This window comes from Dermacentor variabilis, chromosome 6 (genome assembly GCF_050947875.1).
Source record: "Dermacentor variabilis isolate Ectoservices chromosome 6, ASM5094787v1, whole genome shotgun sequence".
In the NCBI taxonomy this organism is placed as follows: Eukaryota; Metazoa; Arthropoda; class Arachnida; order Ixodida; family Ixodidae; genus Dermacentor; species Dermacentor variabilis.
The window spans coordinates 2569455-2595702 of NC_134573.1; the positions used below are offsets into that span (position 1 = coordinate 2569455).

Sequence of the window (26248 nt, forward strand, 5' to 3'; positions counted from 1 at the left end):
TGTAAATAAATATGCGGTGGAAATTAGCAAAAGGCGATTGGAGGATTGGTGGCTCAAAAGCAGAGAGGTGACATAAGGTTAAAAGGGCAGGAAGACGTATTTAAAGAAAATCGAGAAATTCAATAACACACAACACAGATAAAAATAAAAGGCAAAATAAAAATCTGAGCATGGTGGAAACTGCCATCGCCCCGTTTCAAAGGGGACGCTCCTATCTTCCATCCATCCATCCACGTCGTTCGGAGGCGGCGGTCTGCTGTAGGCACTCTGGCGTTCCAGCCGCGGCACTGAGGCAGCTTGGTGTTCTACACTCCTTTCTTTAGGTTAGCTGCAGTCATAATGAAGCCATATCTGAGGCAGCTACGATCGCATGGCCTCCGCACTTCGCTTTGCGCTGTTGCAAAAGCCGGTCCAAAATGCATCTACAGCTGCCTATTCCGTACATGCGTCTGGTGGCGTTGATTCTACAGCGGAGGCCACGCGATCGCAGTTTCACATGTTTACTAGACTAAACACAGAGCGTATTAGTGCCGAGATCTGCGTTTATCCATTCGACAAGCGACGCTGATCTATTGAACGGCGCCATGTTTGACACCTGACACTGCCCAGGCGGCGCGTCGGAGCAGCGATCGTCAGCGCCTCTTGCGGCACCCTCCGTCAAATCTGGCACTGACGGACCACGCTACTCAGGCTGCCCCCGCGGAGTGCCAACTTGGTCGCATGATCATATACTTGTTTTAAAACATTCAAATGGCGCAAGTTTTGCTGTGTGGCTTCAAACCAATTTCAAGATTAGACGGTTGGATACGCCCTGCCATTCGTCGCAAAGGCGAAAAGCTCTACGCTGCCGGGCACGTGAACAGCGTGAAAGAAATCGCCGGTGTGACTGTGCTGGCGAAGTGTCACTCGCAGCAAGGCAAACACAACTACAGCGTATCTCTGGACGTGAGTACACTCAACTATCATATTATGCTTTGATTAAGCAGCTCAATTCAGTGTCCAGGCATGGCTGAGCTTATTAAGCGTTAAGCGTAGGTGTTCTTGGCCGACCATTTGATTTACCGTAGACTAAACGTGTTCTTCCGTGGTGCTATTTTGACACGCTTGCAAAGCCTTACTGGCCACGGATGATACGCTCCATATATTTTCGAATTACTAAACAACTTGCACAAAATTGTACTTGACTGCTATGTTCTGCCAAGCAACCGCAGTACTTTGTTTACAACTGCCGAGGCACCGGCACGACCTTGGGCCGCTCCGGCCGCCAAGACTCGGGTAACCGTATCCGGCAATCTGAACCGAGGCAGAGCGGCACAGTGTGAAGTGCTCAGCGACTCACACAAGCCAGAACACCTGCAGCCACCACGCAGTACGCTTCGTACATCAAAATAAATAGCTCTAAAAGATACGGAGAATTTACAAAATATGTAAGTCGGCTTCCCGGCAAGACTCTTGACTAAAAACTTCAGTCTACTGACTACAATTTCTAGTGCGATCTTCCAGGAAGGAAGCGCGAGCACAAAGCCATTCTAAAAATTCCTTTGAAATCATCATGTCATCCCCCCCAATCCCATCACGGACAGGAAATATATTCTTGCCACTCAAGAGCTTTGACTAGTGCCGAGCGTTCGCAGATTAGAGGCGTTTGGAGGAAGTGTTAAGTTGGAGCAGTACTTTGCTTTACCAATCCGTGGTGGAAAGTCTTTTGGTCGGAAATTACTTTTCTCGCGGATGCGCAGAAGTTCGCACACTAACGATTGGTTGGCCACCAGGTCGAGATATGTAGCCAAGGTAATCATGCCGAGTGTTTTCATGCCATTTAGTTTCAATCGCAGCGTTGATCCCTTGCACTACTTAATGTATGCTCAGCCATATGCGCACATACAATTATCTGCATCTACTATGAGTGTGTCTAATTCCCATGAAAATTAGAAGCACAGATTGCTTACAATTTTAGCGGCACTGAAATGTAAAACTAATATTTCAGAGCATATGAAAAAACATGGATGTTAAATATTAATCCAGCTTACTGCAGCATGACCTTGTTCATACTCCACAAGGAAGCTTTGGCACATATATGACAATAAGATTAAGTAACTCAACGAGGCATGCATCAGTGACATGCATTGTGCTCCAAATTTAATAATAGATTTAAAAACGTGCATATGGGAATTCATCCACAGCAGGCAAATCACAATGAATTGCTTCGTAAGAATATTAGGAACAATAGTTTTGTGCCCTATTCAATGCACATTAAAAAAAGCGGTGTTAAAGCTTCATGGCGAAGTTACAAAATTTACTTCTTGCAGCTGAACAAGGCCGACCGTGCCTTGAGTGGTGGAAGCTGCACTTGTCGGTACGGGGCCTCGGGAAACTGCAAACACTGTGCAGCAGTTGCGATATACATCAACGAATGTGAGGACGTGTCCACAACATCACAACCACAGCAGTGAGGGCGGCCACCAAAGACGTCATTTATTAATGAAAAGGCATCTATTGAAGAGCTGTTTGGCGGTAAGAAAATTTGTGACAGCACATGCATATGTGTATTGCACCTTTTACGATGTTGTGTTTTTGTAAGCAGGCATTCAGCACTTTCCAAATGTGCATAAATTGTTTCTTGACAGACAGTGAAGGGGTATCGCGTGGGATATAATCAATGCTAATGTACTCTATGATGTTATTTTGTGTGCTTTGTTTCAGAAAATACCCATCCATACGGTTGCGGGAAAATACCCATCCCATCCATACCCATCCCATCCCATCCCATCCCATCCCATCCATAGTTGCGGGAAAAGAACCCAGAATGCTGGAGCCAGAATATGTGATGAATTGCCTTCCTGAATTGAGGTGTCACATGAATACCATTCTTAGAGAAGTTTGTGAAAACATAGACAATGTAACTGCTGAGAGAAGTGTTGCCAATGTAGAAGAGAACATGGCTGAGCTTCAAGGGGTGCTTAACCCACACAGAGCTGCGTACCACTACTTGGAAATTGTAGAAAAGTACCCAAAGGTCCTAGTAAAAAGGAAGGATTATAGCAAATTACTTTCAAAGGAGTCAGCCGAATACTACAAGAAAAACGTGAAGTGCCAGGACACACATCACCTATGTGCACTTACAAAGGGCCAGTCTATGAACCTAAGGTAAGTGATTCAGGTGGTGTGCCAATTTGTCAGTTTGTGTCTACATTACTCTTGATACTTATGACCGACAGGTGGAAACGAGAACGACGAGTGCGTATAGACCGTTTCATCGGGCGAGGAGAATAGGGCGCCCGGAGAGCCTTTCCTCCTCTCTGGCTTGGGCGATCCGGCGCGGCGCTGCTTGAAAGTAATGCTGTCGCGTGCTGCGGAACGATTTCGATATGCTTTAGATCCTACTTTGTGAAATTTACGCCATGTTCGTTCATATAAGGTCGTCAGGGAAGCCTTTCGGTGCATCGGTAACTACTGTAGGCAGAAATATGTCTTGGGGGCGCAAAAATGTGACGCGCAAAACCAGCCGCGGTGTGCGCGCATTATCAGTCGCGGTGCGTGTATGTGTTGTTTACTATTTTGCTTATATCGATTTTAATTCAACAATGAAAACCGGCGTCTCTGTGTTACCAGCAATTATTGGTAAATCAGCTCACTGTCTGATCGATTGGCGTAGGGAGTAAAACATAAAACATAAGAGCACATGCTTGTGCACGGCCAACCTAAGGCAACCACGAAACATCAGAGCGGCAGGCGCTATCAAATATTTGTGATACACTGGCATCGTTCTCACGCATTTCAAGTCTAGTATGCTTGAAATTACCATATGTCTACGCTATAGCCTTGCTGCATGAGGCCCATGGCGCTGCTCAACACAGCGATTACTGCAGTTGGTGAGCCAGCACGATACATATATAAGCTGTGTGCTTCGGCATTGCCTTTTTGGCCTGTATACAGCCATAATATATGAGAGGGTTCACATAAAAAGAACGTGATGGCTATTTTGGAGCGCAAAATTTCCGTAATACGTGTGAGTGCGTCGTGAACTGAACGAACACAACCGAAAAAAGAAATTCGGTTAACATCTTCTTTCACTAAAAAGCAAGAGAAAACGCGCTAACGCCGCACAACGTTTATAAATATATAACCGCTGATACCCTATGCTTGAACCATGCGCTATATAGAACAAGTATATATGTAATCCAGCACCTACCACTGCTTAGGACGCTCGCGCAGTTCGTAAACAGTCTCTTTGCTGGACAAGCTTAATTCGGACTGTAAGGTATGCAGCTATTACTCGCCAAATCTATTTTATTCATGGGTGGAAACCTCATCCATCCAACCAAGCAGTCAGACAATGTAACCTGCAGCGAACAGTTTGAACGCTTGTCAAAGTATAACAGTACAGCTCCTATCGTAGCAGAACGGTACCCACGCTGTTACGATCGTAGCGTATGTTTCATGGCTCCTAAACCGCAGCTTAGAAATAGAGGGTAATTCTGAAATAAGGTCACATTAGTGATTGGAACATTCAGAAATACACAGTTGATCTCCGAGGCTGATTGTAGGCTCAAATATGAGCGCACACATTGCGCTGCGTGTTCCGTCCACCTCAACGCCAGCTGAAATTCTTGCCATGACGCCTTAACCACTTCAGCACGTCTCACATAACCGTTTACAACGTAGAAAACGCACGTCATACTAAATAGACCGCACGACCGCGAGAACAAACGCCAGAACCTACCGCCGAGCGTATACCTGCCATGCAAAAGGCCGCTTTCACCCAAGCCAGTATGGCGCAGCTCATAGGCGGCGCCACTGCGTTCACAATATGGCGGCGCCTACGAAAAAACGGTCTATAACGTGTTCTATGGCGCACACAATACTGAGAACAAGAAAGGCCCGTGCTGACTTGGTAAACACACTGCTGAGAACGACAAGCTTTTCATCGGAAGCCACAACATATGGTACGCCTTCGAAAATTTGTTTATGGTTTCACTTAAAAGTTATTTCTCTTTCAGGCATAAAGATGGAAGCACTTGCCCGGAAGGAGTTTCAAGATAAAGTTTCTGTACAGGTTATAGAGGTACCACACGATATCCTTCTTTGAATTATGACGAAGCAGATTAGTATAATTAAAATAGAAGGTACAATTACCACAGTGCTACCTTTATATTTTACCTTCATTCTTAGTATATACCCATTTTATCTTTAATCAAGAAACTATTAAATGTCTGAAACAGTGCGCGCTTATAGACATGTCGTCTTTTTCAGACTGGATTGGTGCTGCACTCTCTCCAGCCGTGGCTTGCTGGCAGCCCAGATGGCCTCTTCCTATCCAACCAGAAGCCCTGTATTCTTGAGATAAAGTGTCCATTTTCAAGAAAAGACGACATCATCATAGATGACCGATTAGAACACTCATTTGTGCCATACGTAAAGTATGTAAATGGTAGAGTGACCCTCCTGAAGAGTCATAAGTATTACACACAAGTGCAGCTGCTAATGTATGTGTGCAACGTCCCGAGCTGCTATTTTTTGTTTATTCAAGTAAGCAAAGCATAATAATAGATATTGAAAGAGACAACGGTTTCCTGTGTGCATCAGTGCGAGCACTAGAGGAATTTTATTTTGCTTGGCTACTGCCAGCATTTGCTAGATGGCGGCAAGTGTAGTTTTTTGCAATGTGTATAAATTTTTAACGTGTTAAATTTAAGGTATTGTGTGAACTTGTAAAAAGATTAATAAAAACATGTGAACTGTACTAGTGAAAGTGGCTTGGGTGCTGTTTCTGATATATGTTGTGTGTAGGCTTATGCTACATGGTTTTGACATGTGGACAGCAGTCAACACATAGGTCTGTAGTAATGAACAAAGACAATTTGATAGACACTTTATTCACAAACAAAATAGATAACAGTTGAACCATAACAGTTGAACCATGACATAGAGTGACAGTTCCAAACTGTGCTAGCTTCAATGCACTATTGCACATAATCATTCACAAATTCTACACCATAGAGTCCACACGCTCTTCATCTATGATAGGGGATTGCAGGTTTGTTAAACACAGCACACATGAAATACATCTGACATTTTTGCAATCATCTCTGTGGTAACACGTGAGTTGAGGATGTTGTATGTCTATGTGCTGAATTATTCTTTCAACATGAATTCTGACTTGTGCGATGTTGTACGTTTCCAATATTTCACTGTCAGTGAACTGGCCATGCCCTTGCAAGAAAGGGGGCATCACAAGAACAGCATGAGCTTCCTCAACCCCTGACTTGATGCCTGGGAAGCCCTTGTCGGCCATGATTATGTCACCTGGCTGCACGAGATCTAAGAAGCCCGAGTCAACAGTAATGAATACATCAGAACTGCGCCCTCCGTATGCTTTTGATCGAAAACAGACTGCTCCACAAGGGGCTATTCCAACCAAGAATTTGAGTGTGTAGCCACCTTTATAATTTGAGTACAGCACTCGCTGCTGCTGTACAGTGCTTGGCTTCTCAGTTCTAACCTCGGTACAGTCTATGATCATGGTGCAGCCAGGCTAGTGGATCTTGAAGCAGTTTGGCATTGTTGACATTATCACGTGCGACGGCGGTCGATAGATCCATTTTTGAGTTGCAGTACTCAGTGTACGGAGGATGCTGTGAAAGTGGCGTGAGGCTGTCCGTCCACTTACAGAAAATAGTACCGCAAGAGATGCGAAAGAAATGCCCAGCTTCATTTTCATTAAGAACATAACAAGCCTGTCAAACAAAGAGACATCACGTGTTCGGTCTGCAGGATTAGGGATAATGCCCAGCAAGAGGGCAAATACATCAACACTCACACCGCACAGGTCTCTCATAGCAGCACTAGAGGATTTAACACTGTCATAGCCGCCAAAGTAACTGGATCTGATGTCTGGGCCACTGTGACAGGAGGCTGTGATAGGTTGGCATTGTACCTCAGCATCACACGTGATTGTGTGATTAATCTGAGTGCAAGCGTCAGTTTCATGTATTGAGCATACAAATACGGAAAACGGTGTTATTGTACCTTCATAAGCTTCAGTTTGGCAGGCCTAGGATAAAACAAGAGGAGTTAGACAAATGTTGCATACAATTACTTAGCTACTTAGAATAGAGGATAGTTTCTAACATAGAAATCCTAACAGCCTTGACCTCTGAAAATGGATGCATTGCAAAATAGTGTGAATGGCTCTTCCATGTGAACAAAGTCAAAATATTTCTTGAAATTGCCGTCTATGTCATCACCTAAACTCGGATGATTTACATGATCACAGGCCCTCATTGTCTCGGCAGTTGGCCGTAGCTCACTCAACATTGGATCAAATTTGTCCACAGTTTCACTTGAGTCGTGCGCTGCTTCATCACTGCTTATGTCAACTTCTGGATGCTCATTTGTCCTATACATGGCTTGCACTGACGTCACTTCCGCAGACGCCAAGTTTGTTTTCCGGCATACTGGAGCGCCACGCCGAACGCCGACTGCGCTGTCAACGCTGTGAGTCGTATGCGAATGGAAAAGCTTTGCCATGGCTATTTGCGCAGTTGTAGGGTGTGCTAATCGCAGCAAAAGCAGCTCGAGAAAGGTGTCTTCAAACACAACCTTTTTTCGCCTTCCGAAAGTTGTAGAACGGCAAGGTGAACGAACGAAAACGCTTAGCTCGAAGCGACGCAGCCTGTGGCTTGCGCGTATCAAGCGTGCCGATCTCAAAGGCGATCTACCAAACATCCGAGTGTGCGGCGCTCACTTCGTAACAAGTAAGCCTGCACTTTTATTACATGTAAGGCGTAGCCAGTGTGCTAGACTCACATTTGCTTGCGCAAACTTAGTTGAAAGTTTGCGCTTGGTGTGTCGTCTTCTTTCACGTCCGTGTCGTTTTTTATGTCGCGCAATATCATTTAAGCAATGCTTGCATTTGTAGGGAGACCAGCGAAGCTCTGGGAAGAAGCAAGCCCGGACTGGGCACCAACACTTTGACTAGGCTACAGAGCAAAGCATGAAGGCAGTGCGCGCTACGAGCGTGCTGCGAGGCGACGGTTCAAGCTGGCGACTACCGAGGTCGACGCGGAAACCGCAGCTACGGCTGGAACTTCTGGACTCGCCGAAACGCCACCCGAAAACCTGTGCGGCGGCGACGACGACGGCGACGCACACGCAGACGACAGCCCATCACTGCCGCGAGCTGAATGTGAAGGCCAGGCTGCAGAAAATGAGTCAGGTCAGTATCTCCATTACTTTGTTTTTGTTTCTTTGAAAAGTAGGAAAAGCAGATCTCGTTTACTCTGGATCTTTGTATGGTTTGTTTACATCTCCACTATGAAATGTTTACATGCTGGTGTACCGGTCTGCTTTGATCCCTAAGTTTGCATTGTTCATTTCAGGAGTTGCTGTACAGGCGGAGATGACCATGGCAGACATTGCAGCATTGGAGCAACAGTGCAATGAACTAAATGATCATCTCTATGCCCTGCGTGCCCACATTGACCAGCTGGAGTGGACTGAAGCAGCATTCAGGAAGAACAAGTCCAAGGTCCTGTATTACACCGGAATGGCAAACTTCGACATTTTAAATGGCTTATTTAAACTTGTGGAGTGCTATGTCCAACATGGTGTGAACAATAGCCTGTCAAAGTTTCAGGAGTTTGTCCTCTTTCTAATGAAGCTGAAGTTGAATTTGCAGAATGCTGATCTTGGCTTTAGATTTAGAGTTTCAGAGGCAACAGTGTCACGCATTTTTCGTAAGTGGCTGTACGTTGCAGACTGTCGGCTGAAGCCATACATTTCATGGCCAGACCGGGTCACACTGCAGCAGACAATGCCCCAGTCTTTCTTCGATTCTTTTGGAGGTAATGTGGCCACAGTCATTGACTGTTTTGAAATAAAAATAGAACGGCCATCGTCATACGAGGCAAGAAGCGAGACATGGTCGCAATACAAGCAGAGCAACACTGCGAAATTTCTGATCGGCATCGCTCCTCAGGGCGTCGTCACCTTCATTTCAGAGGGTTGGGGGGGGGCGCTGCAGTGATAAGCATATCACGGAACATTGTGGAATTTTAGATAACTTGCGCCCTGATGATGTTGCGCTTGCTGACCGAGGATTTAATATCTCCGAGAGTGTTGGGTTCTATTGTGCACGTTTGCATGTTCCAGCCTACACTAAAGGCAAAAAACAACTGTCAGCAGAAGTCCAGAGTACCAGAAAACTTGACAACGTTCGCATTCATGTGGAGCGAGTTATTGGCCTCATAAGAAATAAGTTTACCATATTGAAATGCACTCTCCCCATTGAGTACGTTACCCGCCGAGAAGGTGATCACGCTCCGCCACTGGACAAAATTGTCACAGTATGCTGCGCTTTATCCAATCTTTGCGCATCAATTGTTGCCGAGCTGAAGGAAGCCAGTGGTGAAGTGGCCTTGCATACCTCACAGCCTTATTAGTGTGCGAGGCTTTCATAAATCTTTGCTCGTACCATGCTATTCATTACTATGTCTTTTATTTTCATGGAGTTTTTTCACTGGAACAATCTCACTTCTATCAACCTGTATGCCTAAGGTAGAACATTTCTGATGAATGAAAAAAATCACTACATTACTCTGCAGTGCTACAATCTTGCATGTGCTTTGCTCTGTGTGGAGCAGAGAGCAAAATGCCCCAGTAAATAAAATATGCTTGATTTGTAGGTTGTACATTTGTTTATTTACTCATTGAATTGGTTGGTACCTAAACCATCATTGAATTGATTACTGTTCATTCAAGGAACTTGTCCAAAACAATACAGCATGAATTTCAAGTGAACTAGTTTTCTTTATCTTGCTTGCATAGTGGACAATGCCACTTCTTTGCCTTTGGTGCCCGTGTGATCCCCACACGAGAAATGAAACCATTTAAATGTGCATGACGGGTTGTCGCATGCAATCATTTTCCCCGTCTCTGGTCCTTGACAGAAGCAGTAAACTTCTGCTGGTGGCAGTTCCTTTTGTCGGGCTCCCTGCTTTCGCGTGAAGAACTTGCTGAAGAGCTCGGGAAGAATTGCTCTGATGAAAAATTCCTTTGCATTTGCAAACATCAGGTCGCAGAACTCTTTGTCTCTTCTAATTCTGTGCACATGAAAAAGGTCTGGAGCCCAAACAATGAAATCACTATAGCTAACCTTACATATTGTCATCTGGGCTTGCACTTGGTAAAATACTCATGCTGCTTAGGAAGCTGCAGAACTCCATTAATGTCCATCAAACACGACCTAGCCTCGGTGAATGAAGAGGCATCACGCAGCAAATAGGGGCATTTCACTTCGGCTACACCTCTCCCACAGCACGAGCATGAAATCAGAGCGTCTGATGTTGCTCCGGGAAATGGATATGATTCACTTAAGTGAAGTCCAGACCTGAAGCACTTGAAATCTTTGTGCTTCTTCTTCTGATGATCTTCATATGTCTTCAGCGCATCTCGTTCATGTTCTAAACCCCATGCCATGGCAGGAGTCTTTAGTATAGATTTTTCTGGGTAACATATTGATTTCAGTAATGATAGGCTAGGATTATCTATGGCTGTTCGGCAGACTGTTTTCATAACAGAGGCTGTCACTCTACCCGCTCGGTAAAGGTGCCAGTCTGGTGAATTGCTCTGTTTTTTTGTTTTTGATTCAATGAACTTCACTGCTTCATCAGTGACGTGAAGTGTGCTCATAAATTTGTTGGCCTTGTCAATGAGAGTGTCGAGTCCATCTGGCAAAACATCATCTGTGTACAAATCTCGGAGGTGTACTTGCTGTTTGGGCACTGGTTCCTTGAAGGCAGCAGAATGGTGAGACAGCATGGAAAAAAATGCTGGAACAACACAAGTTCTCTTGCATATACTGTGCAGGTCTTCCATCTCTGCTAGTGAAACTGGTGGCACATCAATTCTGGGTACTGTCGATTTCTTGTTTGTAGGAGTGCCCTCAATCCTATCATCAAGCTGTCGTTTTTTCCCTTTGGCAGATGCAAAATTGATTTCTTTCAATCTTTTGAATTGAGCCTTTTCCACATAGGTAGGGAGCCAAATGTTGTCTTTTTGAGTGCAGCTAACAGAGTTACACCTGTGTCGACAGCAAACAAACAGGCACCGACATGTGAGCAGGCTTCTCCCACACCAGCCATACAGGTGCAGTGCGCAGTCAGCACGGCACCACCGTCTTTGCAAAGAATCCATACTTTCAGTGGACGTTCGCCCAGTCGTTGCGAGTGGTTCACCTGCAAGGCCAATCAAAAGAAGATTAAACTGTTGACATCAAAACAAACATCATGCACACAATGCAGAGATATCCAAAACTGCATGGCAAGCACACAAACACTGCATTCTTATCAGCAAAGCCAATAAAGAAAACATTCAACACTGTAGATGAAAACATACATCATGCAAACAATGTAGGCGTCCAAAAAATGCATGGCAAGCACACACACACTGCGTTCTTCCCTGCAAAGCCAATAAAGGAAAAAATATTGATATCGAAGCATACACGAATGCTGACATATAAAAAAAAGCGTGGCAAACACATATTGCAATTCCTAGCCATAAAACACTCGCGCTAACAGCTGCCTTCTTTGATGATATTTACACATCAGCACGCGAAACTCTGCTTCTGCGCGACTGTAAAGGGACAGTGTCAGTTCACCATTGATTAGCCAGGGAATGCCTCCGAGTGTTGTACACAAAATGCAGGACTAAACAGGCGTCAACTTACCTCTCCTAGTAGGAGCACTTTTTCGCCTTGCAGCCGCTTCGCCGACAGAATTTTCACCCAACCGCTTGTGAAATAGTTGTGCGATTCAAGCGATTTATAAGCCTTCATTTCCTCCAGAGTCGTGAAATTTGAAGAGAAAACCAGGTAGTTGCCAATATCTCCGTGTGAGACCTCGGGGAAAGCGCTGACGTCCATCGTCGTATCAGCATCCGGCCGCAAAGTGTAGGGGTCCACATCGTCGCACAGTTTTACTTTTTCTTGGTATCGCTCACGCGCCGAACCGATCAGTCCGGCGTAATATGCCTCGTTAAACGCAGGTTTACTGTAAACGGGCGGCATTTCTCGCGGGGAGTGTTGACATCCGACACAGTGAGACAGCAGCTGAACAGTGCACACGACCGGTCACCACAGGAACCACAAGCGAAAAGAACAAATGCCGAGCGCGCGGTGATCCAGCATGGCGTTGACGCTGCGGCGCGAGCGGATGTGACGTCACGTGCAAGCCATGTATTGAGATTTGTGGTCCTTTTGCGCCACCTGAAAAGCAAGTAAAAGGTTAGTTACAAGCGGAAGAAACAAATCTTTTTTCGCGGAGATTGACAGCAGTCAGTATTATTTTTTTTCATTTTATTCCGGTTTTATTTTCTGGCGGAATGGCAAAAGAAATGGGAATGCAAACTAGTTTGAATGTGTAGCACACTTAATGGTGCCAAAGAAAACAAAATTATAAAGTGGATTGTACGGCTTAGTGTGCAAAAAACGCCATATTATTATGATGAGGAACAGTGCATTATTTTTAACCACCTAGGTTTTTCCAACGTCCTCCAAAATCGAAGAGGCCGGGTGTTTTGCATTTCGCCCCCGACGAAATGTGGCCGCCGCGGCCGGGAATAAAACCCGCGGCCTCGTTATGGTGTCAAAGATGAATGTTTTATGCCACTGGCATGACTTGCCTTTGATACCTAGCAAGGTTCTCCGTTGCATTGAATGGCCTTACACGGTAGGCCACTGGGAACAACGTTGGGTTGTATCCAGGATGTTTCTCGATGTTGTTTTTCTTTCCGTTCACGAAATGTCTTGAGCAGATTCTCGACGACGACGTCGGTGTCCACGGAGAGCCGTTGGCTTCGCTAGAAATTAAAATTCACGATTATCAGACGACCATGCAGTTTGTTTACGCTAAAACTCTTCACTGCTTGCAGCGTACAGAACAATATTAACAAGCCGTAGAAATACTCTCTCTTTTACTTTGCGTTGCCGCGACTGCCAACACAAAGGTAATATTCGCAACGTTATTTCTCCTTCAAAACTGCTGCACACTTACTTCACTCTGCGCACAGCAGCAATCCATTTCTTCCGGCGCTGCTCTTCCCACGACCGGCCAGGAAATCTGTAGAGTCGGAGAGCAGGCAGCCCTGCGCGGCCGTTACAGTCTTTGACGCAGCAGTATCACCGTCCCCATGCTTTCTTTCCTGGGCAGTTTTCGATCTCTTGCACATTTGCCATCGTAAAACTGCGGCATCAGAACCTGCAGGACGGTGGCGCACGCGGTTCAGAAGTTTCGAATCACATGCGGTCACAACAACAACACTTACGCCAGCTGGATTCGACGCCGTCGACTGACGTTGGATCAGTACCAGAGTTGCGCTTTCGGCGCTACAGGTGGCGCGGCCGTCGCCGGGAAACTCCACTGTCAGGAGCGTATATCCGAAACTAATTTATCACGACCGCGGCATTAGCTCCTAAATAATACTGCGAAAATGACCTTATTGTAACTGCCTTCATGCCCTCCTGCCGATCTTGCTCCTCATTAACCCGTGAGGTCTGAGTTAGTTAATCGGTTCACCTTGTGAGATGACCTGCATTACTGGAGATTAAAAAATTGCTGGCATGCTGGTGTTGACTACTAAACAGGCACCATAGCACTGTGTTTGAAAATAAAAATAACTGAGATCCACACAAGCTTCTTAATTTTTATCAGTTTTATTCAGCAAGTAAAGATTAGGCAAAGTGAGCATCCGCATTGTTATGTTGGTTATGTAGTGCGGCGCATCTTCAGATGTTTCTTCTTTTCTCGCGTTGATATTCTTTCTTTGTTCAAAGACTTGATGTAAAAGTGAAGTCGTGTCAAGATAAAAAACTTCACTATATTGCTTGACAGTGCTTCTTTGTGGGCATCACAACCAATGGAAGGCACGTGTTGCATACAATACAAAATATCGGTGACGCTATCTCTTTGGACTTTCTTCCAACTGAACCACATTGTGAAACTATCCTCCAAAGCTTCCACTAATGAAAAAAGTTGTCTTGAGGGATACAGAAGCCCTCCTTTATCACAAAACTGGGTGAAAGATGAGAGAGCTTCATCTGAATTCTCAACCGATGTCAGCAGCTGCTCAAAGCAGTCCCGATATTTCGTTGTTAGTATTTTCCGTCGGGCCACATAGCCAGCCAAATAAAATACCAGCCTTGCATCACTATGCTTCTCCGGATAAGGATGATCAGTGCACAAGGACGTTTCAAGCACGCTGGAGGCTTCGTCAATTCTTCCTGCACCAATCAAGTTGTCCACTTGGTCGGCTGCCTCAGCTGGTCCGACAAATGACACGATTACGCCACCTGAGCGGTTGCCTGTGTCTAGAGCTTTTACTAAATTAATGAAGCTCAGACAGTTAACAGCAGTAAGGAACTGTGCTGAGGTTGGATGATCATTACATCCCGAAAACTGGCGAATTATGCCAAACTTCTCTATGGGATCCTGGCTCAGGCGGGAAGTTAGCAAATATTTGTAACTACTTGCTCTGTTAGGTATCTTAAAAGCTCCAACGTTTCTTGCAGGGTCACTCTTAAACCCTCTGCTGTGCTTGAAGACAAAAAACCTGCTTTTGAGTGGCCTGTTTTGGCTTCCCATTCGTTGATGTAAAGTAGGGAATCACTCAGCACCTGTTCTGGTGAATTCGGTCTGAGGGCACTGGATGGAAGTCTTGATGTCATGATGGCAATTAACTTCTGCATAAATCCAATGAAATGTTTTGTCTGCTTCCGGTGTGTCAAGGCTTTGTCAATTTGGCTCTTATAGAAGAAGAGACCACGTAGAACTTCAGAGCTGAAAAGATGAAAGGCATAATTAACTTTCATTTTTTCAAAATTATTAGGGTTCAGGTGGACTTTGCTTATCTTTGGCATAACTTTGAGTGTTGTGGCACATTTGCCCAGTTCATATGCTATCTTTAGTGGCTTCACGTCCGCATGCCCTGCTGGTGTCTTGTAACCAGCTTTAACAAAGCCGTTTCTCAAACACTTCACTAAGTGTGGAAAGTCTGACAGGAAAAATAGTCGTCGGTCATCATCAGTGGGGTGGGATGTTGATGGCTTGGTAGCTGTTCCTTTACCCGATATTCCAAACTGATGCCACATTGCCCGATTCCATGATGCTCCGTCGCATGTCACATAATCCACTGTCAGCCCAGCATTCTCAGTTAGCATCACCGCTTCTAAGACGATCTTGGAGAGTAGTGGCGCCTCAACATTGCCCTTAGAGGCAAACACACCGAGAATCTGGTGCCACGAACCTGACAGCGGCTGAAACATTACCACTAATCCGTGGTCGCAAGGGAGTGTTTTGTCAGATTCGGGTGTAAAGGGACCGAGTTCTACAAACCCATCAATCTTTCCACCTCCCGCAACACCCAAGTTTTCGGAAAGTTTCATTTCGTCGATAATGAGCCCTCCGTGGCATTCAAAGTCACTCAATTTTTTCGTCTTGTTCAGGATGCCTGAAAGCACATGTGCATTGAACCGGAAGCTGCTCTCATACTGCCTTTTGTATTTCTTGAGGCAGCTTCGGCTGGGCAGAGCAAGTATTTTTTCTCTGCGGACGTGTTCATAAAGTCGAGGATTTTTCATGTGCATGATGATGCACTCGAGTAGCCACTCTAGACTATAACGCATGCCTTTTGGGGACTTTCGTCTCCCAGCTTCAAAGCATTGCATGATAGCAGCCTTCTGTTTGGGTGGGAGCATCTCAATTCTCTTCAGGACGGCAGATTCTTCGATCTCCCCATTTTCCTGCTGCAGCTTTGAAATCACTTGGTCTAAAGTTCTGACCTTTGTCCTGAGGCGACGCACTGTTTCAGCTTTTGCCTTCATTTTCATGGCAGAGCTCGGTCTTACTTTTTGTTTCTTTTTCCTGCACCTTTGGTTAATCAAAAGCTTTCTGAAATACTTGCACTTCATACAGCATTTCTCTTCGCTCCCTGAAACTCCCTTGCAACACTTGTTGTAGATGGTGTCATTCCACACTGTTAAATTCCCATTCGAAGACGCAAACGGGAACTCTTCCAAAAGTCCGGCCCCAGCGCAAACACAGATGGCGTCAACATCCTTCAGCAAAGAAGCTGGATCCCCTGAGGTTTCCAGGGCGATCGGAACCCCTCGCACAAACACTTCGCACTTCACCACGGTGTCGACGGCTGTGAAAAGCACCAGCTTTTGTGCATGCAGAACACTCATGTTTTTTGGGCACAGCTAAACACACACTATAAGATAGCTTTAACGGTTCTTCGCTGAGAATGTGCTTTCCCCACCGGCTGGACGGAAGACCGACATTCTTATAGTCATGTGCGTCTTCATTGTCGGAAGGCACAAGTAGATCAAGGGGATCAACGTCGTTTTGCGAAGGTGGTTGCATGCAGCGGCCCATCCTTTCGACGCCTTTTTGATGGCACTGGGGAATGCAAGCTTGACCTCTCTTTAGGCTTTCTTTTCTTCGGAACTGCCTTGGAGAGGTACTTTGGTACATTTGGAGATATCGTCGGTACGACGCCCGGCAGAAGAAGTGGCCTGCTTCGGTCCAAGAGCACTGTTTGGCCGTCAATTGAGTGTTCAAAGTGTCGTGAGATGTACTGCTGATCGAAATGCAGCTCACATACGGCTGCGTTGCATTCAAGCGGCTTGTCTGCTCTCGGTATGTTCCTTTGCCACTTCTGAAACACGGCGTCTTCCTTCGGGACTCCGAACAATGAAAACTTCTTCTTGCATGACTTGTAACCAGTCGTGCATCCGGGCACAAAACAATGGCTTTGACGGCGGCTCATTGTGCGTCATTCGCACAAACTTCGACGAAAATCTTAGCAAGCAGACTGAAAATACTCTGTCAACACGTGTAGGAAACTCGCAGTGATCCGCTGTAAAAGCGCTCAACTCGACGACGACATGGATGGATGGATGGAAGGTAGGAGCGTCCCCTTTGAAACGGGGCGATGGCAGTTGCCACCATGCTCAGATTTTTATTTTGCCTTTTATCTTTATCTGTGTTGTGTGTTATTGAATTTCTCGATTTTCTTTAAATACGTCTTCCTACCCTTTTAACCTTATGTCACCTCTTTGCTTTTGAGCCACCAATCCTCCAATCGCCTTTTGCTAATTTCCACCGCATATTTATTTACATGACTATCATCTCTGAACCCTAGGGCCTCAGGAAGGGTGACTGTGGCCGCATCGACATCGGGATTGATACCATCACATTTTAGTATGAGGTGTTCCATTGTTTCTACATATTTACCACACACAGTACATGCGTCTTCTTCTTCGTTAAGCATACCACAGCGCAGCAGCGCCAGATTTCCCTCTAGGTAATGTAGTGAGAAGCTCTATGGTCTCGCCGCAGGCCAGGTGTACCACCTGAACATCGCCCCCGAGGGCTCCGTGGTCGCTGCGCATGCGTTAGCTGAGAGAAGCGGTGGCCACTGTGGCTGAGCGCCTAAAGAAGTCGGTTTCGAGAGGGACGGACATGATTACAGAAAGCAGTAATAGCAAAAAAAAAGAGCAGTGGCTATTCCGTATGTTCATTCAGTGTCGCACAGGCTTAAAAAAGTTGCTAGTAGATATGATGTTAATGTTGCTTTCACTGCTCCCAATAAGCTAGGTAAGATATGTGCTGCCATACAGAATAAAAAGGAGCGGGTAAAAGGCAAAAAACGAACAGATATTTGTCCAGTGAAGCACAATAAGAACAACAGTTTTACTGACGGTCGTATGGGTGTGGTTTATAAAATTCCCCTTAGCTGTGGCCAGTTCTACGTAGGGCAAACGGGACGGTGTATCAATCAGAGGCTGATGGAACATAAAAGGTCGTTAACCGGTGGATCGCCTTCTAATCTTTCGCTTCATTGCCGAGATTATAACTGCACGCCAGAGTTAGATCAATGCGCGCGATATTGTACAGGCATAAGAATGAAGATACGCGTCTTATGGTAGAGGCATGGCATATCTATAATGGTGGAAGTGCGTGCGTGAGTCAGCCTTCGATTACTTTACATAAGGAAGAGATTAAGTACCTTAACAGTTATCTCTCACGTAGGCCGGCACGTTTACCTGATTGACACGTGGTGTTACCATTCCTGAGCATGCGCAGATGAGTTTTGTGCCTTCTTTCTTTTTTCGCCTCAGTGCCCCCTTCAGTTGATAGTCGGCGTTCGTGTTGTCCACTTCTCTACTCTTGTGTGCTGTCTGCACGCCTCACTTCTATTTTGCATAATGAATCCTTACCAATTAGCTCAGCTTTCTGTCGTTCTAAAAATCTGGAGTCCCTCAGGGATCAGTACTCGGTCCTCTTCTCTTTTTTAATTTATATTAATGATTTACCCCAACATGTATCTTGTAACATGTGAATTTTCTCCGATGACTGCGTGATTTACCATCAAGTTTCTAATGCTACTGACGAAAACACCTTACAACAAAGTCTTAATAACGTGCAGTCTTGGAGTGAAGATTGGCTGATGACTCTTACCCCCGAATACAGAGATCTAACTTGGATCGAGCTTGGACTTGACGAAGTCGGCCCGAAGCAAGAGGCGGACTTCAAAACGCTCAAGTCTCCTTTCGCGTTTCATAGACGCTCAAGCTGACTTGCTTCGTCAAGTCTGTGCTTCAATGCAAAAGCAGGTTGCTCGTCTGTGTCCGAGGTTAACAATACATTTATTAACGTAAGGCACGTTGTACAGCAAAAAAAATATGTATCTTTCCAAATTTCCACCAGGGCATAAGTGCTGAAGTATTGTTTGCGTAAGCTTATTCCATCTGGCTACGTCCGCCGCTGCGATGGACAGTGTTGCTTGCGGAAAGCGCGCGTTCCTGGCGGGTTTAGGTGGTCTTCAAGTTTCGGTGTTTTGGTGCGCTTTTTGAGTTGCAGGTTTCACCACTTTTTCAAGTCGCCGCTACGCTTTTAGGCGACAGTGTATTTGAGTGCAAATCAATTTTATCGTCACATTTATTTTGGTTTTAGCTTATCTTTAACTCAGAGGTCTTGTTGCGTGTTTGTATAACTGACCGTAGAGAAGCGAACGAAATGGTTGGTCCGTATGGTGTTCTTTAAATGGCTTTTGTTCTCGATTGCCGCAAGGCGTTCATGCGCCGTCTGGGCCGGCAACCGGATACAAGACGCCGAGACGAGGCATACGGTCGGTTTCTGAGGGAGCTCACGCGTCCCTTTTCGCCTATAGCTGTTCCAGGAGGAAGGCGACGACCCTTGTTTTGCTCGGGTTACGTGACCCTTTCAAGAAAAGACCAACCTATTCGAACGCCGGAGTCACAAACAAGAAAAAAACTGCAACATGTGCCGCGAACGAAGAGTACCGAGCGCCGTAGAGTCCCCGGCCCGGACCCATATGGGTGACAACACCCGATAAAAAACAAAAATAAATAAAATGACACGTGCAAACGATTTGTCTACTTCTCATGGAGGGTTTGTCGAGAACGAGAGGGAGAGTGTGGCACAGTCGTAGACATCGCAAATTGGCAGTGCGTGTCGTCCGCTAGGAAAGTGTCGTCTGTTAAGAAAACAAGTTGTGGGGCTCGGGCGACGGCCGCGCGCCTCATTTGGTACGAAATTGCTGTTCTGTCAACAGGCTTTGACGCTGAAATGTCTCACTGACGTATGCTGTCCTCCCAAGAGAATGCGCCGCAACGCAAGACGGCACCCCGTTTTACAGAAGACGAAAAGAGCCAGCTGACGACACTCGTGAACGACTACAAGCATATTGTGGAATGCAAGAAAACTGATGTCGCGTCGTTGACCAAGAAGAATCAGACATGGAAAGAAATATCAAAACATTATAATGCCAACCACGGGATTACGCGGCGCGATCAACTGCAACTGAAAAAATGCTGAACCAACCTGAAGCAAAAGTGGAAAGAGGAAGCTGCGAAAGAGAAGGGAAAGTGGCACAAAACTGGTGAGCGCACATGTTGTGCATGACTGACTTAAGGCTGTTTCACATGCTGCGACTGCAACGACGAAAATCGGTGCTGTCGCACGCGTCGCAATGCGATTTTTAGAGGGCTCATTTCACATGATTGCGATTTCAACAATGCGACTGGTGCGACGCCCAGGGTTGCTAACTGCCAGGTTTCGTGGCACCCGCTGCATAATTCTTTTATTGTAGTGAATAAAACGTTTACACTATACTATTATTGACTTCTCTTGATTAAAGACAAATAATATGTACGTTTACTAATTTAAAAACGTTTGTTAAGATTTGTCTTGGGGTGCGCGACGGCGGTTTTTGTAGTTCAGTGCGACATCGCGCACGTAAACAGCTGTTCGCAGGTGGTTCAGCGCTGTGTCTTGTCTTATCTACCTTCTATGACCGTTTTGTTCTGCATGCGCTACAACAATCTACAAGATGACCTATCGACAAGCTCATACAGCTACCCTCACCGTATATGCAGTATTCGGAATGCGGCTGCCACGAAGTTGTCGTGTCAGCCCAACAAGATCCTCGCGCTACCCGTGCTCGGCGTCAGCTTCTGGAGAAATGATGCGTGTATATTGCCCGTCATTGCGCATATGTGGTGCCTGCTCCTAGCCATATTCTTACACCAAACGCAACAAGAAGCACCAACCCGAACGCCCGCGTGTGCCCCTGAACGAAGCCTCAAATGATCTGTGTGATTACGACGTGGAATGAAAATTGTGTCGTCAAATTCAACCTTAGCGCTAGCCTGGTTCGTCCATCGCCGTGCTTGCGCTGCGAATATATATATGGGAGCCCCCTCTAAATACTTCTAAAGGCGCAAAAGCCGACGCATCAAATGTTTCGAGCAGTTACCGTCACTTTTGTAGAAGCCTGTACGTTGTAACATAGCATTCTAAAAGACACGCTTCTCGTCCACTTTGTTGTCCCGTGTCTCGCGCTGGTAGTATACTCGGAACTTCTAACAAGAAGACTATATCAGTACGCGCTATTCATAATGCAGGATCGTAGGCCCACGGCGGGCGCACTTGCCGCAGAATTTTTCAGCTTTCCGCTCAGCCTCGCACGCCTCTCACGGTTAGCCTGTTTTGCGGAAATAAATATTATTATGATATTATTAATGTTACTAGATATTATAGTTTCTTCACTGTAATTTATAGCAATCCAGATTTCTTAAGCTAGTCATGCATTTAACCTGTATTAGGTCAACATTGTTACGACATGCTTATGAGAGTCATTTCAAGCTAGATTGCTCAGCCAGAGAAAGTACAAATGCAAGCCTCAATGTTTATTCCAATTTGGTATTCCTAAACAGATTATATTGGCAGAATTTTATGCCTGCTTGCATTTCCTGCAATTCAATGTTCAGAGCTGGAAAAGCTGATTCCTTTTCTTGCTGTCGAAAAGCTGCTTCAATGTCGATAGCAAGCTATAATTGTTCGTTTCGAAAGTGTTAAGCAATGACTATATGTCTAAGCTTATCAATGCGTTTTTGTTCCACGAACAAAATGAATGAATGACGTGCTTATGTATTTAATTTATATACCTCGCAGGCTACAAGGTTGGAGTATTATGCAAAGGGGAATAAAAAAGTTGTTACAAAAGGAAGAAGGGCACAACATTAAGAAAAAAACCAGCAAAAAAAAGCAGTACCAATACATTGCATCAACTAGCCCGTGTTTTACTGGCACAACATTATACAATACTTAACAAACAATAACAGAAAAAGTTACTGTCCATGCACCCTGTACAGACGGTAAACCAGCGAAGCTGAAATGTGCAGCCCCGGTGTTTATCACTGGGTTAATTCCAATGGTTTATTCAAGTCTTTCTATATTATTGGTTATGTCTGTGTCTTAATGAGGTTATGCACATGTTTGGCTTGGGTTTATCACATTGTTTATTTGGAATGCCACACATTGCACTTTGCAAGATCACCATCATGGAAAGTGAAATGAGTTGTTCATTGTGTTAATGCAGCGGGTCCATCAAAGTCTTTCTGAATTATGTTACGCACTTATGTTTTGTAATGCGTTAATCATAATGTTTATGACTCAGTTATGCACTGTAGTTACGAAGTGACACACCGGGGCTGCACATTTCATTTAATTAAATACAGGGACACATTTTCAAACCTATTGGGAAGTCTGAGAGAGACTGCTGCATGCGCGCTCTGCTGCTAGAGAGAAACGACGTCACTATCGGTCTAGCCACTGGCCCACCACACCTTGGCTATGAGATAATAATCACATCGTGATCTTGTCTTAACCGCATCCCCCTCTGTGTCCCTTCCCTGCAATAATACGCAGATAAACGTATGTTTGAAATGCATAAGCATTTCTGTGTCTACCCAACAAGAAATGTCTCCGTCCATCATGCAAGACGAATGCAATGGCTCACACCCCCTTAAACAATGGCTCATACCCCTACACTAGGGTTTTTGGGATCGGACCATGAGTGTTTCGCCTAGGCATATACAGCTTCACTGTAAAAAGAATGAACACCTTTCTGCTAGAGACCGAGACAATCATGAGGTGTATTAACAAATGAAAGCTTATTGAACATGCAGAGTAAATGCTGTTCGACAAGCAATAAATTGAATTTACACAAAAAGTAGAAGCAAGATCTGATGTGTGTCCATACAGATCCCAACAGGAAACGCATCCATCTCTGAAAGTGTAACAGCGGCCATGCTGACACAAGATTCTCCCAGTGTATTTGCATCTACAGCATCCATAATTTCTCTAGGCAGCCGATCTCCACAGAATACTAGCTTCTTCCTCTACAATGCACTCTCCACATCTGAGAGTGCATTGTAGAGGAAGAAGCTAGCATTCTGTGCAGATCGGCTGCCTAGAGAAATTACGGAAGCTGTAGATCTAAAAATGCTGTGTTAATCTTGTCAGCACGGCCTCCGTTAGAAATGGATGCATTTCCTGTCAGGAAACGCACATGAATTTTTGCTTCTCCTTTTTGTGTATGTTCAGTTTATTGCTTGTCAGCGATCATTTACTCAGTGTGTACATTAAACTTTTGATTGTTAAGATCATCTCGGTGTTCTTGTTTGCCCCATCTGTTCTCTGGTGCCATTTGCAACCAGGCTATTCGTTTTTTTTAGGCTGCAACAAGTCACTTTAATGGCCCTCATGATACCTTATAAAATCCTTTATTTGGCCAATGTAGCAAGAATGTATAGTGTGAAGCAGTAAGAACACGGTACGCTAACTCCTAGTTAAAAGGTTTATTGTGAAAATGCAGTGATCTATAAAGGTTACCAGAAAGTAGTACAGCAAGAGAGAGAGAGAGAGAAGAATACAGGAAGGCAGGGATGTTAACCAGTCAATAGTCTGGTTGGCTACCCTACACTGGGGGAAGGGAGAAGGGGAAGAGAAAGAAGGGAGAGAGAATGTGTAGATACGTGTACGGACAGCACTTCAGTTAAAGTCGCTCGAGCAAACCAGAAGTTCTGAGAAAACACAAAAGTGCCTTCACTGCCTTCTGAGCCGATGATCGGTCGGGACGGTGCTCTAATATTGTCTGTTCACTCAGAGGACGATCATCTAATTTCCTCAATGAGTTGGACAAAGATTGTCTTTGTGCTTGAAATTGAGGACAATGGCACAATATGTGGTCAATGTTCTCCTCGCATGCGCAAACATCACATGCAGGACTATCAGCCATTCCAATTAGTGCTGAGTAGGCATTCGTGAAGGCCACTCCAAGCCATAACCGACACAGAAGAGACGCTTCACGCCGGTGCACACCGGCTGGAGGTCTGAGTTGAAGTAACGGGTTTAGTCGGTGCAGTCTTGTGCGCCTTGTATGTACGGTATTCCACTCTGCTAAGGAGATCGTGCGTGCCAGAATGCCAAGTTGTCTCGCGGCGTCGGTCCTTGAGAGCGGAATGGGGACGCAGCGGTCTTCTTGGTTCGACGTCCGAGCTGCCTTATCGGCGTCATCATTACCAATGATACCGCAATGACCTGGTATCCACTGAAAAGAGATATCGTGGCCTTTTTCTCTTAAGTGATGGACAAGTTCCGCGATTTCGCACGTGAGCTGATCGTGAGTTCCATGTCGGAGAAATGAATGCACACATTGCAAGGCCGGCCTTGAATCGCAGAACACTGCCCATTTTCTAGGACTTTCAGTATTTATCACTTGAAGCGCGTCGCGGAGAGCCGCGAGCTCTGCAGCTGTAGACGTAGTGACATGGGAAGTCTTGAACCGCTTGGTTATTCTCATTGCTGGTATAACTACAGCGCCGCCGGAACTGGTTGATGTAGTTGATCCATCAGTGTAGACGTGTGTGCAGTCGCTGTATTTCTCGTACAAGAGAAGTAAAGTTAGTTGCTTGAGCGCTGATGATGGCAAGTCCGATTTTTTCTGAAGTCCTGGGACTGTAAGGTTCACTTGAGTATGGCGCATACACCATGGAGGAATAGAAGGCCTTGCCGCAGGTGTGTACAGCAATAAAACCTGATAAAGACTAGTGCTTGATGAAACCAAACATAAAAGCGGGAAAGGCAGAAAATACATATAGATATACAAGTCCAAGGAAAAAAAAACATTGTGATCACCAAGTGTGCATGTGGCTGCATTCCAGGAAACTCATTTTTTTCCAATGGCATGGAACTGGAAGAATGTGCTTGCATAAGCAAGCTGTCAGTCTGTCTTCTGGAATAACAACAGTGTTTGTTGAAAGGTGCTGGCTTGCAGGATTGGCAATTGTAATGATTCTTTTCCTGCACTTGGAATGTTTCTGTATTTTCTTTTTGTATTTTATTCTGTATTTTTATTTATGTTTGGCTGCATCAAGCACCAATTTTTATCTATCCTTCAAAGATGTTTTTCTTTTTCTGGGGAAAACACAGCGAAGGCGGAAGATGGAAATTCAAGACGATGAGCAACACAAGAACAAGGTGAAAGTAGGAGCCAACGTTTCCACACGTGGACCTTGAAGAAGACAAGTCCACTTGTCGAAACGTTGGCTCCTGCTTTCACCTTGTTCTCGTTTTGCTCATTGACCTTTTTTTTCTGGTAATTTATATAACTCTCCACATTTTTACAAATGAACCTCAGCTGAAAGTTCGCCCTCATCCATATCTAGTGTCATCCTGTTGATACTGCTTCATGCTATGCACTCTTGCAACATTTGTGTGTGTGTGTGTGTGTGTGTGTGCGCACGCGTGGATTTGGATGTGAGATTGGGCCCTTGGGCAGAGTTATCATTCTTCTCCTGTGCAGCCTTATGAATTCATTAGCTATAGTGCAACAGAAATGCAATGGACAGGAACGAAGTGAACACGCAGAGCGCTTCGTTCTTGTCTGTTGTGTATCTGTTGCACTTTAGTTAATAATGAATACACACAAACTCATCTAGTTTTCAGTTATGTCGGGCTTATAAGCCTGCTTGTGTCCTGAAATATCTGCATGGCTATGTATCCTGTAATTTAATTTCCGGCCATGTGCTTACAAGCCGCGTGTCAATCTCCTGATTTTCCTGACAATCTTGCGTGATGTGCAGGCCCAGACAGTTTCTGGTGAAGCCATGCAGGGTGTTTTGCAGGGTGTAATCTGCACTACAAGTGCTGCTTTGATTGCTTTCAGTTCAGCTTTTCTAGGTGTAGGATGACCTGGAATTGTACTCACTTATATGGGGTTTAGTTTTATGTAGTGTCGTACTACTGTTACACTGCTATTGCCAGATCAGTGTACTATATGTGCCTTATGTTTGCTTGCATCTTCATGATTAGCAACCTCCTCTGTGTGTTTGGCAGTTGCATATAGTCTCCTGGCCTAATTGTTTGCCCCATATTGCACGGTATGGGCCTGTTGTGTTTCAAGTTCAGGTACTCCCGAGGTTGTGTTTCTGAAGGGAGGGGTAGTCGTCTTTGCATCTCATATGCTAGCTGGCATAGTATCTTGGGACGAGGTTCTGAGCTCTTGAGACAAAGAATTTGTGCTGCAGGCTGCAACTCTACTCTGTCTAGGTACTTGTTCGTTAGCTCTTTCTCATAGAGGTCTTCAAGCATGGTACAGTTGGAAAGACCTGTTATTACTACCCGATGCCTGTATTCGATGAGTTGTCTTTTTTTGTGTGCTGCTGGTAATTCACACCGTACCATACCTTGGACACAAGCACAGCATCTGCGATTTTCTATAGTATCCACTTGTGCACCCCCATTATTTCGAGATTATTCTTTTCACCAGGTGTGGAAGTTGCGTCCAGGCATTGCATAATTGTTTCACCCACGTGCTGGCT

General features: G+C 45.2%; 2 protein-coding genes and 2 pseudogenes across 2 annotated transcripts; 2 read left to right on the forward strand and 2 right to left on the reverse strand.

Moving 5' to 3' along the window:
• The first annotated feature begins 686 nt into the window (after positions 1–686).
• LOC142584079 (uncharacterized) lies at positions 687–5743 on the forward strand. The gene is made up of 4 exons (XM_075694263.1): positions 687–945; positions 2310–2514; positions 5001–5065; positions 5254–5743. Exons 1-2 carry the CDS (start codon positions 751–753, stop codon positions 2451–2453), a joined length of 339 nt encoding a protein of 112 aa, XP_075550378.1. The 5' UTR covers positions 687–750; the 3' UTR covers positions 2454–2514; positions 5001–5065; positions 5254–5743.
• A 200-nt stretch (positions 5744–5943) lies between these two features.
• LOC142584536 (uncharacterized) lies at positions 5944–7407 on the reverse strand (annotated as a pseudogene).
• A 105-nt stretch (positions 7408–7512) lies between these two features.
• On the forward strand, positions 7513–9680 carry LOC142584537 (uncharacterized). The gene is made up of 3 exons (XM_075694644.1): positions 7513–7546; positions 7982–8218; positions 8382–9680. The coding sequence occupies exons 1-3, from the start codon at positions 7513–7515 to the stop codon at positions 9026–9028; spliced, it is 918 nt and encodes a 305-aa protein (XP_075550759.1). The 3' UTR covers positions 9029–9680.
• A 391-nt stretch (positions 9681–10071) lies between these two features.
• LOC142584538 (uncharacterized) lies at positions 10072–12133 on the reverse strand (annotated as a pseudogene).
• Between the last annotated feature and the right edge of the window lie 14115 nt (positions 12134–26248).

Coding starts and splice junctions, on each gene's coding strand:
- LOC142584079 (XM_075694263.1), top strand. CDS start 751: ATGGCGCAAGTTTTGCTGTGTGGCTTCAAACCAATTTCAAGATTAGAC. Junction 946..2,309: donor ACTACAGCGTATCTCTGGAC/GTGAGTACACTC, acceptor TACTTCTTGCAG/CTGAACAAGGCCGACCGTGC.
- LOC142584537 (XM_075694644.1), top strand. CDS start 7,513: ATGGAAAAGCTTTGCCATGGCTATTTGCGCAGTT. Junction 7,547..7,981: donor CCATGGCTATTTGCGCAGTT/GTAGGGTGTGCT, acceptor CACTTTGACTAG/GCTACAGAGCAAAGCATGAA. Junction 8,219..8,381: donor GGCTGCAGAAAATGAGTCAG/GTCAGTATCTCC, acceptor TGTTCATTTCAG/GAGTTGCTGTACAGGCGGAG.